This window comes from Coregonus lavaretus, assembly GCF_964263955.1.
Source record: "Coregonus lavaretus genome assembly, chromosome: 8".
Taxonomy (NCBI): Eukaryota; Metazoa; Chordata; class Actinopteri; order Salmoniformes; family Salmonidae; genus Coregonus; species Coregonus lavaretus.
Genome location: NC_139995.1, coordinates 4,630,232 through 4,643,721, shown reverse-complemented (window position 1 = coordinate 4,643,721; position 13,490 = coordinate 4,630,232). Strand labels below are relative to the sequence as shown.

The following is a 13,490-nucleotide window of genomic DNA, read 5'->3' as shown; positions in this document are numbered from 1 at the left end:
GCACGACAATGGGCCTCAAGCTCTCGTCACGGTATCTCTGTGCATCAGCAAACCGCTCGCCCACAAGATGCCATACACGTTGTCTGCCATTGACCGGTACAGTTGAAACCGGGATTAATCCGTGAAGAGCAGACTTCTCCAGCGTGCCAGTGGCCATCGAAGGTGAGCATTTGCCTACTGAAGTCAGGTCAAGACGACGAGCTTCCCTGAGATAGTTTGTGCAGAAAGTCTTCGATTGTGCAAACCCACAGTTTCATCAGCTGTCCGGGTGGCTGGTTTCAGACGATTCTGCAGGTGAAGAAGCCAGATGTGGAGGTCCTGGGCTGACGTGGTTACACGTGGTCTGCAGTTGTGAGGCCGGTTGGACGTACTGCCAAATTCTCTAAATCAACGGCGGTGGTTTATGGTAGAGGAATTAACATTCAATTCTCTGGCAACAGCTCTGTTGGACATTCCTGCAGTCAGCATGCCAATTGCACGCTCCCTCAAAACTTTAGACATCTGTGGCATTGTGTTGTGTGACAAAACTGCACATTTTAGAGTGGCCTTTTATTGTCCCCAGCACAAGGTGCACCTGTGTAATGATCATGCTGTTTAATCAGCTTATTGATATGCCACACCTGTCAGGTGGATGGATTATCTTGGCAAATGAGAAATGCTCACTAACAGAGATGTAAACAAATTTGTGCAAAATATTTGAGAGAAATATGCTTTTTGTGCGTATGGAAAATTTCTGTGATCTTTTATTTCAGCTCATTACAAATGGGACCAATGGGACCACACACGTTGCGTTTATATTTTTGTTCAGTATATTTGTTTCAGGTCATTCACTCAGTCCCTGATTAGAGGGGAAGGATGAAAACCAGCAGTGCTGTGGCTCACTTCGCCATGTACAGGTAACTGCCAAAATAATGGAAACACCGATGTAAAGTGTCTTAATAGGGCATTGGGCCAACATGAGCCGCCAGAACATCTTCAATGCACCTTGGCATAGATTCTACGTGTTCTAAGTGTCTGGGAACTTTATTGGAGGGATCTGACAACATTCTTCCACAAGAAATTCCATAATTTGATGTTTTGTTGATGGTGGTGGGAAACACTGTCACAGGCGCAGCTTCAGAATCAATTGGGTTGAGATCTGGTGACTGAGACACAACCACCCCATTTAAACCCCCTATGCTCCTTTCAGACCCCTCTTTCAATGTCACTGAGAGCTCGTCTTCTAGCCATGGTAGCCAAACTAATGGTCAACTGGGCATTTTTATACATGACCCTAAGCATGATGGGATTTTAACTGCTTAATTCATTCAGAAATCACACCTGTGTGGACGCACCTGCATTCAATATACTTTGTATCCCTCATTTACTCAAGTGTTTCCTTTATTTTAGTTATCTGTATGTTCTAATTTTATTTCAATAAAGACTCAGATGTGAATATCCCCATTCTACTGTATGAAAACGACCCTCCTCAAGGGTCTGATTCAGTGTGGGAGCCTTTGGGTCCAACACAAACACTCTCTGCGAGCGTCAACGTGTAGATAAATAATTACATGCATGTGTCCGTCGGGGAGGCAGCCTGACGAACCAGGGAAATTGGTGTCCTGAGCTGTGTTCATTTGGCTTGGGTCTTCTGGGCCACACTGGGTGTTTGCTCAGTGGAGAACATGGGAAATGTGATTGGCTGGGGACCACTACCACACCAAGGAGCCACACAACCACTGCAGAGCTCCATCAACAACATACAGTGAAATCAGAAACCGATTACTGACGCTGTGGCGTGTTTGTCTTCTGAAAGTCTTGCAATATCGCAGTGGTTGAAACGCGAGAGAAGTTTAGCCTTTTCTCCTTGAATACCAGATTAGAGAAAACAATAAGTATAATTTCCCTGATTTTGATCACCTCTCCCGCCTGGGTCAAGATTAATGCACATCATTTCCCACTAGACATCTGTAACTGACACTGTAGCTTAGAGCCAAGTAAGACAGATATGTTGTTTTTAACTTTACTACAGTAAATGTTGGATTTGATCAATTTTATCTTGACTCTGCTGGTACTGTTGGATAGCAGGTTTTCTAGTGAGTATTTTTGAGGTTTGGTGGATATCGATGTATGTATCCATACATTATCTACAGAACTCTCAGACACAAAACTGGTTGCTCTTCAAATAAAATGAAATCTGCAAGCATAGTATATTTAATTAAATATTGTGCTACAATAGTAACTTCAGGTACAATAGTACTATTCCAAGAAAAAGCTTTCTGATGAACATCCAAGACAAGTCCCTGTATCTACTCAATATATTATTGTGTTGATAAGTGGTGGCTGGTTCTCCATGTTTTTCCAAGTATTATTGCTCACCCACCGAAAAAGACCATTGCAAGTTACCCAGACGTTATCCCTGCGAGTGCTATAGCATTTATCCATGTTTCCACACAAGTAAATAATGCACTTTACCAGCTATACTCTTTCTTGTCGGGATTTATATAATGATTGACCAGCTAACGCCATGCTGTTTGGATGAGGCTGTCTCAATAGCACACCGTGAATGTGCATCAGAGTAGTTCTTTTCTGACATATTTACAAATGCCCGGTGGCCATGCACATTTCCTGACAATCCAAACAGACACACGTTTCTTTGCTTCACGTGAGTATTTCGACATTCAGAACAACTTGCCTTTTATTGCAGGATGGAGTCCATTTCTGATAGGTGGTTGTTTTCCTGGGAAAAGACGTGAGGAGAAATGTAAGTGCTTACTGAGGGAATTGAATGTAATATCATGCAATAGAACATATGGTTGGAGCAAACATTCATTCAGACAAGGAGTGGCGCCAGAACAATACTGTGCTAATGCCAAAACACACGTCATCTGTGACCTCAAACACATTAACACACACCAACACCTCCGCCCACATTCATACTGCCTTCACGGACATGTGCTCCTGTACACACCAACCGCCACCCCTGCACTCCACGCACAAACAGTATATGTGTCCGAAATCTGGCTTGCTTACTACTTACTTAAACTGCGTACTATGTACTATTTATCACATACTGTTTTGTAAAAAAGTATGCAGTATGCCACGGCCGCAACGTACTACTTTTGGTGCGTTCAAGACAACTGGGAACTCTGAAACAAAATGAGCTCAGACTGGGAAAGATCGTGACGTCAGTGATCTTCAGGTCAGAAGTCGGAGCTCTAGGATGATGCTGAGTTTCTGACTTGTAATTCCGAGATGGATGACCGTTCAAAACGTTTTTTCCCAGTCGCAGCACGTTTTTTTCTGAGTTCCGGGTTGTCTTGAACGCACCATCAGTTACGGCTTCGCATATGAACTGGAAAGGATCGTCTGTAACCCCACCCAGTGACCTTTCACTACAGCTAAGTGTTGTTTTAGGTTACCATTAGCCAAGTAGCTAGCATTTGGAATGACGTATTTGGAGTAAACTTGAGTTGACCGTAAGCCTAAGCATGTATCAATTGAAGTCACCTGAAGCTTGAGAGGAATGCTTTTGATGCACTTTGAAAATGTTATGAAAAGCACTATAGAAATTAAATGTATTATTATTAATATTATTATACCAAAGATGGTTTATTTAGTTTAGTAGAGCAAAAAGCTCTGAAGGCCAAGAAGCCTACACCTAAGCTTCAATAAAAAAGTGATACTATAAGAGCAGTGTGCAGGTTTATTTTTTCTTTCAACTTATCTAATTGTTACCATGCACCTGCAACAAGATAGCTCAGATGTGCGAGTGCATTTATTTATGTTGAAACAGGGAAAGTAAAACACACCAAGAGTAGATATACCGATATGTATATATATATATTTTTTTACAAACAAAAAACACTTTTCATTGAGAACAGCAATCCACTTTGGGTTTAAACAAAGGACTTCACCAAAAACAGTACAAAATACATAAATAATAGCTATAAATAAAATACATACAAAATGCATAAAACTACTTAATCATGGCCTCTAAAATGGCCATAAGGCTTGCCTCCCTGGCATTCACATCCTTCTCCAACATCCACATCTGGACCCTTCTGGAAGGGAGAGGAGCCCACAGCTGCACCTAGGGAGGATGAGGAGATGATGACCGGTGTGTTGGAGTGGCAGCCCCCCAGCACATCATCAATCACTGCATACCACTCCCAGGATGCGGCCTCCCCTCCCGCCATGCTGACTCCGGTGGGGGGAGCTTTTAACTCCTGAAAAATATGGAAAAGGATAGCTTTCAGCATCAAACATACTACATGTAAAGCCCTGTAAAAGGTGTTATGCCAATTGCAGTCCATTTCTCTGGAATACTTGCACCTTTCTAACATGTATATCTTCACACTTACATGAATGTGCCGGTGAAGCATAGGAAATAGATGGGAAAGTTGCTCTCAAAGAAAACGGGAACTTTATTAGCCAAGTACAGCACAGCAATCAATTTCAAGATAACATACAGTAGCATACAGTTTATTTTGGGTTCTCCCACTTCTTTTTCACCCATGCAGGTCACCAGGGAGATCATTCATGACTGACGTCGAAATTGGACGTCTATCCATGTCCTGAAGACATCGGGAAATGCCTTCAAAACCGGCCACAAGGGGCAACCATGAGCGCTTTTACCATCAAGTAGGCTTGGGTTTTGCTAGAGTGTTGTGGATGGGGGTGGTGGATGGGCGTATGTTCAATCCCAGTCATGGACACCGGTTTACATTTTTTGTTTTAACCCTATCTCAAACCTTAACCATTCGGAATGCGTGCCTAAACTTGAAATGGAACGATACAGAGCAGTAGGAAAAAACACTTAGAAATCTGATATTTGGAGAACGTGGATGAACGTCTAATTCTGCAGTGAGACTGAAAGCTTGTTGAGGTGACAGCTAGCTGCCCCTCCAGCTCACACTCCTTCACGTAGATCCTGAAAAGACATAAGATGAAGTACAACATTAACCAAAACATGAGCAAAGTAGAATTGTGTGAACTTTCTGTAGATAGCTAGACTGCCACATACTTTATCAAATTGGAGTGCCAAGGTGAAACAGTAGTGAGTGCAGCTTATCATTACTTTCACCATAACAGGTTATGTGCAATAAAACTAGCTAGACTAGACCCACTCAGGCTGTAACCGTTCAGGTAGAAACTAATATTGCATAGCATGAACATTACAATCAGCTCAACACAAATAAATTGACATGACAAATCAGAACTATATAGAAGAAAAGAGAAGTGGTGGGACCAGCACCACTGTAGAAAATAGGAACATAGGCTACCGTGTTACTAACGTTAGCAACTATGGCCACATGACTTACTCAAAACCTTTTTTTTTTGCGGTATTTCTCCTGCCGTGTTTGCCACTGAATTAAATACCTGGTTTTGTCATCAGACCCTGCAACAGTTTGAACACAAGCCCTGGTATTTACAACAAGTAGCTAGCTAGATAACTAAGCGAATGTTAAAAAAGTTGTCACTCAACAGCAAGCAAGAAACCCTGTAGCTAATGTTACTGTTCTAACAGTTATATTTGTATTTCTACTAAAGCACGTAGCTAGCTAAAAGCATGGCAGGATGCTGATCTGTTTTTAAAAAATGTAACGTTACGATGAAATAATCGTGATTATTTTAAGGAGAACAAAAACGATTTAGATTTGAACACCACCACAGAAGCTTTGCTATTCGCCATCTTTCAAGTTGTTTTGTTGTTTACTTGAAGAGATCTAGCTATCAAAACTCGCAGCCCCCCCCCCCCCTTCCAATGCATTGTGGCTGTGAAATTCCCGAAAAGTGTGCAGAGAAATCTACTAGATGAAAAGCCAAAATGAGTATAACATCCTGGCATTTAAAGCATACTGGATTTTTAAAATTTCACATACTATAAAACGTTATATTTTCGCGTATTGAGAATGAGTCATGCGCGATTGCATTGTTTCCCGCTCTTCATTGATTTCGGTAGCGCATCCCATATCTAATTGATCAGCTGTTGTCAAAGCCGAAATGAGTATGACATCCGGGCATTTAAAGTATACTAGATTTTCCTAATGTCACATTCTATAAAATAAAAAAATGTCACATACTCAAACGGCCTACTATTTAGGATGCAAGTATATGTATTCGGACACGGCCACACACATATTCCTTCACACACACACACACACACACACACACGCACAAACACACACATATTTCCTCATACTAAGGCAAGCACACAAACATATGCACACACCACCATCTATACAGCCTTCACGCACACATGCTCTCGTGCACGCGCACACACACACTGACCATGTTGTCATCTTCACACTCATCCGGTGTGCCGTCCTCCTCATCACTGTTATGGGTCTTGTCTACCAGGTCCTCGGTATCCGAGCATGACTCGTCCTGAGACACCTCGCTATGGCTCTCCTCTGCCTTCCGTAGCTCTACACACACACACACAAAAACCAAGCAGGTAAGGCAGTTACAGCAACAATATTATGTTTCTGTGAGGTACAGTAGTTAGGCCTCATGTAGGCTGTGAGGCTACACTTGGCTAACAAAGCCCTCCAAAAACATGATAATGCCTCTGTAAAAGCAACATGGAACGATATTGACAGTAATAGCAAATATGAAACAGATGTTCAAAGTGCGAAAGTCACTCAAGTGATAAATCTGTGAAGATAAGTGACTACTGTTACAAAACCACCAAGCCAGCCCATGAATATACATGCTCTTGTTATGTACAACTACCAAAATGTTCTAACATACCTCCCCCCAAAAAGAAAAGTAAAGATTTTTTTTTTTTTCACCTATAGTCTCTTTCCCTACTTTTATTTTTAATAAAACCTCCTAGGCTGAAAAGAAATGATCTACATTACAGACACTAAAGCTGTAGCTATGAAGCTTAGCTATAGAAACGTAGGGTTACTTGCGTAACCCCGGTTCTATGAGAATATGAGTGAGATGTCTCACTATGTGATTCGTTCAGTGGATCACTGACAGCTCGAAGAACGAATCACACAACCAGTCGAGGGGCGAATGAGGTGAGCCCCTCTACTCCTTATTAGGCGTCACTCAAGCATGCCTCTCTTCCTTGCTCTTGCGAGCAGGGAAATGTGGTGAGACATTTCACTCATATTCTGATAAAACCAGGGTTACGCAAGTAACCCTACATTCTATTTCAAATACTCGTTTCGATGTCTCACTATAGTATATGGCCATTACCTAGGAGAACCCCAGGGCAAACTGTAGGCACAAATTTATTTATTTATTTATTTATTATTTAACCTTTATTTAACTAGGCAAGTCAGTTAAGAACAAATTCTTATTTACAATAACGGCCTACACCAGCCAAACCCGGACGACGCTGGGCCAATTGTACGAATGACAGGGCGTGAAGCCCACTCACTCGCTTTGCAGGCATAAGGGCAGACGGTACAGCATAGTGTTGTGTTCGAGACCACCTAAAGCAAGACCGATTGGGAGACAAGGGGTCCGAGACCCAGTCAAGACTGAGACCAGAAGAATGCGAGTCCAGCTGTAATCGCTGCCAAAGGTGCTTCAACAAAGTACTGAGTAAAGCGTCTGTATACTTATGTAAATGTGATATTTCAGTTGTTGTTTTTTTATACATTTGCAAACATTTCTAAAGACCTGTTTTTGCTTTGTCATTATGGGGTAATTGTGTGTAGATTGATGAGGGAAAAAAACGATTTAATCAATTTTAGAACACGATTGTTACGTAACAAAATGTGGAAAAAGTCAAGGGATCTGAATACTTTCCGAATGCACTGTACACCCCCAGGAAAAATATGACACAAAAAATTAATCTGGGGCCTCCCGAGTGGCGCAGTGGTCTAAGGAACTGCATCGCATTGCTAGAGGAGTCACTACAGCCCCAGGTTCGATCCCTGGCTGTATCACAACCGGTCGTGGTCGGGAGTCCCATGGGGTGACGCACAATTGGCCCAGTGTCGTCCAGGTTAGGGGAGGGTTTGGCCGGGGGGGCTTTACTTGGCTCATCGCACTCTAGCGACTCCTTGTGGCGGGCCGGGTGCCTGGAGGCTGACCTCGGTCGTCAGTTGAATGGAGTTTCCTCCGACACATTGGTGCGGCTGGCTTCCGGGTTAAGCATGTGGGTGTTAAGAAGCGCGGTTTGTATGTTTCAGAGGACGCATGACTTGACCTTCGCCTCCCAAGCCCGTTGGGGAGTTGCAGCGATGAGACAAGATCGAAATTGGGGAGAAAAAGGGTTAAAAAAAAAAATCTGACAAGCGACCACTTAGATATGGTCATTTTCAAGTTTTCATAAATTCTTAGAATGTTTGGGAATTATGTATTCTAAGGTATTTGCATTTGGACAATTAATAGACACTGCAGTACATAAAAATGAATAAAAACATCTGTCTTGTCCAGGACCGGAGTCTACCCAGACTGGTGCACTATAGCCAATCAGAGCTACAGTACACCTTTATAAAAAAAAAAAATAACATTTGACACACTGGCCTGCCATCATTCACTTTAAACTGGACTGTGTTTTTACAGGCAGTTGCAACAGCATTACTTTAGCATTAACCAAAAGCCACGGGAGTCCTCTTACATTTGGGAACTTTACAGTCCTATTGATCAAACAACCATGAAAAGGTAGGCTCTCTCCTGCTCAGTTAAGCACATCAACAACAACAAGATCAACAACAACAAGATCAACAACTAATGCTAGCCAGAGCAAGATGAGCTAAAATCGAATGAAGGAACATTAGATAAACCCGCTCAAACTTTTTCAGCTCGTTGGCCGTCAAAATTGCACTGATAAATAATGGGGAATTGTAGCCTCCTCTTCCTTTTTCAGCTTGCTGCCAATGCATGCTTGTCCCAACCAAGCAGCCAAGCTAACTGGCTAAAGTTGGCTAGCTTGCTTGCTAGCTACTTCCAGACACAAATGAGAGAACACCTCACTCTGACCATTTTACTCGACGTAGCAGGCTGTTTACATGTTATATCTAGAGCGTTCTTGACTAACTATTACGTTTACTGACACCAGTCATATTCCGAAGGTGTTGCACGTTCGTAAATTCATCAGTTGTTCTGCGCTCTGGCACACTCAGATGAGAGTGCTCTGAAATCGGAAGTAAATAGGCAGAGTGAATTTCCGAACACAAGAGATATGCTAACTGTATAACAGTCGCTGAAGTTCTTGCTAGATAACCAAATGACACCTGCACCTCTAGCTGTGAATAGCCACCGAAAAACGATGAGGGGAAAAAGTCAGTCACTCACCCACTCCTCTAATGGCATGACATCCTCCTAGCAACTAGCTAGCTATCTAGCTAATGTTAGGCTCCGTGTTTTTAGCTTGCTACATGAATAGATACGCTAGCCTATTAGCCATGTTATAACTGGCTTGTGATCATTGCCCTTGCTAGTTGGATTGTATTGACATTCCCAGCCTTAGTTAAATTTGTCAGTTTTTGTCCAGAATATTGAGTCATTGAAACTGAAAGTGCATCCCGAATGGTGGCAGCAAACAATGTACCAGGCCAGCTGTGATTTACAACCTGATAGCATTCTTTTTTGGACTACCAAGAAATGTATTGGTGAATTAAATTAAGCATGCATTGAACTGCATCCATATATTCTGCCAACAATGCCTTAGCGTACGTCATGGAATGTTGAGTCAAATAGAAGCTATTTTTAAAACCTATTGAAAAGTTGGTTTTGTAGCATAAACTGGGAATTTGATATTTTTGACTGATATTATGATTGTCTGTTTGTTTGATATCTGAAAAGTAGTTAAAAAGCTGTCAGTTCCAATTTAAACTTTAGGTCACCGGTTACTTTGTGTGCTAAACGTGAAATGTTTTAGTTATAGTTGTACATTTTGATTGGGAAATGCTTAATGGTTGCGTTTTTGTATTCTTATGTTTGGGACCTACTGGCTTATTATATCCGTGTTTATGGACTGCTTATCCTTTAACATCATGCTTTTTGTGACTGCTGTCTTTCCATCGGCCTTATGTAGTGGTGTAGTGGTGACTGGAGAAGTGGGTATACTCTAATTTTGCCATCAAGTTACCAAATGGCCCGCCCAGCGAAGGAAAGGCAACCTGTGTGAAAGAACTTACGTTTTTCTATGTTTTTTTGTTATGAGTTTTCCTATAGATTTTTAAGATTTTCACTCTCAAAACCACACTTTTTAAAATATATATTTTTTTTTTTATGGTCTAAGTCCACAACAATGCTTAAACCACATTACTCTGATTGGGTGGGCCTGTCAGGGCCTGGCTCCTCAGTGGGTGGGGTCTCTGTCCACCCAGGCCCATCCATGTCTACGCCCCTGATGCAAAAAGCACATGATGACAATTGTGCATCACAAATAGCCTACTAACCAACACTTTTAAATACCTGTTTTGCATACCAATTGTTGCCTTAGTTAGCATTTACTGGTAGATATCATAAATTGAAACGTCTTTCCTACCCTACCGGCTACCGATGTCATTCTTCTGTGAGCTGCTCCATGCCAAAACCAGTTGAGAGCTGCCCACTCTTGCTGCCTGCAGATAATACTCCGCTGAAACTAGTGTGTGGTGCTCATGTGAATATATTTCACGTGCTTTGCGAATTGTGTAGGCTACTTTGTGCATGATTTCTCTGTTGTACTACATAATTGATATAACGTATACCTCCACTTCACTACTTTGATAAGAATCAGTAGGGATTAAGAGTGGAACCTGTCCTGTTAAACCGCTGTATGGTCTTGGCCACTGTGCTGCAGCTCAGTTTCAGGGTCTTGGCAATCTTCTTATAGCCCAGGCCATCTTTATGTAGAGCAACACTTATTTTTTTCAGATCTTCAGGGAGTTCTTTGCCATGAGGTGCCATGTTGAACTTCCAGTGACCAGTATGAGGGAGTGTGAGAGCGATGACACCAAATTTAACACACCTGTTCCCCATTCACTCCTGAGACCTTGTAACACTAACGAGTCACATGACACCGGGGAGGGAAAATGGCTAATTGGGCCCAATTTGGACATTTTCACATAGGGGTGTACTCACTTTTGTTGCCAGTGGTTTAGACATTAATGGCTGTGTGTTGAGTTATTTTGAGGGGACAGCAAATGTACACTGTTATACAAGCTGTACACTCACTACTTTACATTGTAGCAAAGTGTCATTTCTCCAGCGTTGTCACATGAAAAGATATAATCAAATATTTACAAAAATGTGAGGGGTGTACTCACTTTTGTGAGATACTGTATATATATATATATATATATATATATATATATATATTTTATTTATTTTTTTGCAGACGTGCCTCCGCAAGGCGAAGAGGGGGAGGAATGGCTCATGTTAAACCAGAGAGAGCGTGTAGGGCAAGGAAGCCGTAGGCTTTGCACACTATCCTCCTCTGCTGCTTAAGGCTGCGCCCTAGGTTGGGAGGGCAGAACATTACTACGGCTGCAGCGAAATACAGTTTTCCTCCAGGTCTGCCCTGGTTCAGGGGCCTAACCTGGGTATTGGCAGTCTGCCGCGTTGCCGAGGGTTTAGGTCCCATAAAGCCAGCGTGTTGCCCACTCCCCGCTGTGAAGCTGGAGGAACCAACGGGCTGCCCATTACAGGGCCTGGGTCTGCGGGGCAGACAGAAGTTTAAGGCTTACGCTGCGTGCACACAGCTTGCATCATCACGTTGCCGTACTGTAAATTATACGCAATTGTCGCAATCCATGCTCCGCATCTTCACAGTCAAGATCACGCAAAAACATGGAGAGCCTAATTTTGTCTGTGTACCCAGCGATGTGCGATACAACTTCTGATGTATACCATGAACAGAATTCAAAAAATGCAGCATGGAAATTTGTTGCAGTACAGGTTAAGATGCCAGGTTGGTTAATAGGCTATAAAATGAAGATAGGTCACATTTCTACCTAGCCACAAGCTACGTTGTGTGTGTGTGTGTGTGTGTGTGTTAGAAAAATGGAGAGAGAAGTGCTTAAGGTAATTCGTTTTTTTGATCATTTTGTAGAAGATGAAACATTTAGAAACCCGAGAGACAGATACCCAATCATGTCATTCATTGACCCATTTGTAAAATCACATCCCACAAGTGGGAATATGACAGACAGGGACAGGACAGGACAAGGGAGAGGAAGAGAACACCCAGCTTGAAGAGGACAGGGGAACGCTTGAGGTTGTCCAGAGGACACCCTGACGCCGACCCTGAGCACCACTCAAGCTACCAGACCTCTGACCCAAAGCACCTTTCAAGCCACCCGACACCCTAGACCCCATACCCGGAAACGCCAGCCACCCCTGACATCACTCCTTTGCAGCATCGCATCCTGAATCGAAGCAGAAGCAGATAACTAGTCCGTTCCACCATCAGCCCAAAGCATCGTACCTTCACTAAAACAGCTGTCACTCCAAAAGAAAGCCATTGCCAAACTCCAAATTCACCAGCTGCTCTATGATGCAGCATTTAATTGTACATTTTATACATTGACACACAAATATCATTATTATTATTCTCAACTTTGTGTGTGTGTGTGTGTGTAATATATATATATATATATATATATATATATATATATATATATATATATATACACACACACACACACACACACACACACACACACACACACACACACATATATATACACACACACACACACACACACACACATACATACACACACACACACACACACACACAGTGCCTTCAGAAAGTATTCATACCCCTTGACTTATTCCAAATGTTCTGTTACAGCCTGAATTCAACATTTATTAAATTGATCACACCCATCTACACACAATACCCCATAATGACAAAGTGGAAACATGTTCAGAACATTTTCTACATTTATTGAAAATGAAATACAGTAATAGCTAATTTACGTAAGTATTCACGCCCCTGAGGCAATAAATCTTAGAATCACCTTTGGCAGTGATTACAGCTGTGAGTCTTTCTGGGTAAGTCTCTAAGAGCTTTGCACACCTGGATTGTACAATTTTTGCACATTATTATTTTTCCGATTCTTAAAGCTCTGTCAAGTTGGTTGTTGATCATTGCTATACAGCCATTTTCAAGTCTTGCCATAGATTTTCAAGCCAATTTAAGTCAAAACTGTAAGTAAGCCACTCAGGAAGATTCAATGTTGTCTTGGTAAGCAACTCCAGTTTTATTTGGCCTTGTGTTTTAGGTTATTGTCCTGCTGAAAGGTATATTTGTGTCCCGGTGTCAGTTGGAAAGGAGACTGAACCAGGGTTTCCTCTAGGATTTTGCCTGTGCTCTATTCCGTTTATTTTTATCCTAAAAAACTCCCTAGTCTTTGCCGATGACAAGCATACCCATAACATGATAGAGCCACAACCATGTAATGTGTTGGATTTGCCCCAAACATAACGATTTTTATTCAGGACATACTGTTAATTTCTTTGCCACATTTTTTCCAGTTTTACTTTAGTGCGTTGTTGCAATCAGGATGCATGTTCTGAAATATTTGTATTCTGTACAGGCTTCCTTC

At 42.0% G+C, this 13,490-nt stretch overlaps 1 protein-coding gene across 3 annotated transcripts in view; it reads right to left on the bottom strand.

The window, feature by feature from the left end:
* Nucleotides 1–3,882: 3,882 nt before the first annotated feature.
* Nucleotides 3,883–13,490, bottom strand: part of LOC311134369 (RNA-binding protein Raly-like) — a 201,572-nt gene continuing 191,964 nt past the window's right edge. For all 3 annotated transcript variants that reach the window (XM_084168023.1, XM_084168025.1, XM_084168024.1), the window contains 2 exons: nucleotides 6,274–6,410; nucleotides 3,883–4,912 (listed from right to left, as the gene is read on the bottom strand). In XM_084168023.1, the coding sequence (XP_084024149.1) occupies nucleotides 4,892–4,912; nucleotides 6,274–6,410 (158 nt within the window). In that variant the 3' untranslated portion in view covers nucleotides 3,883–4,891. The remainder of the gene's footprint in view (nucleotides 4,913–6,273; nucleotides 6,411–13,490) is intronic.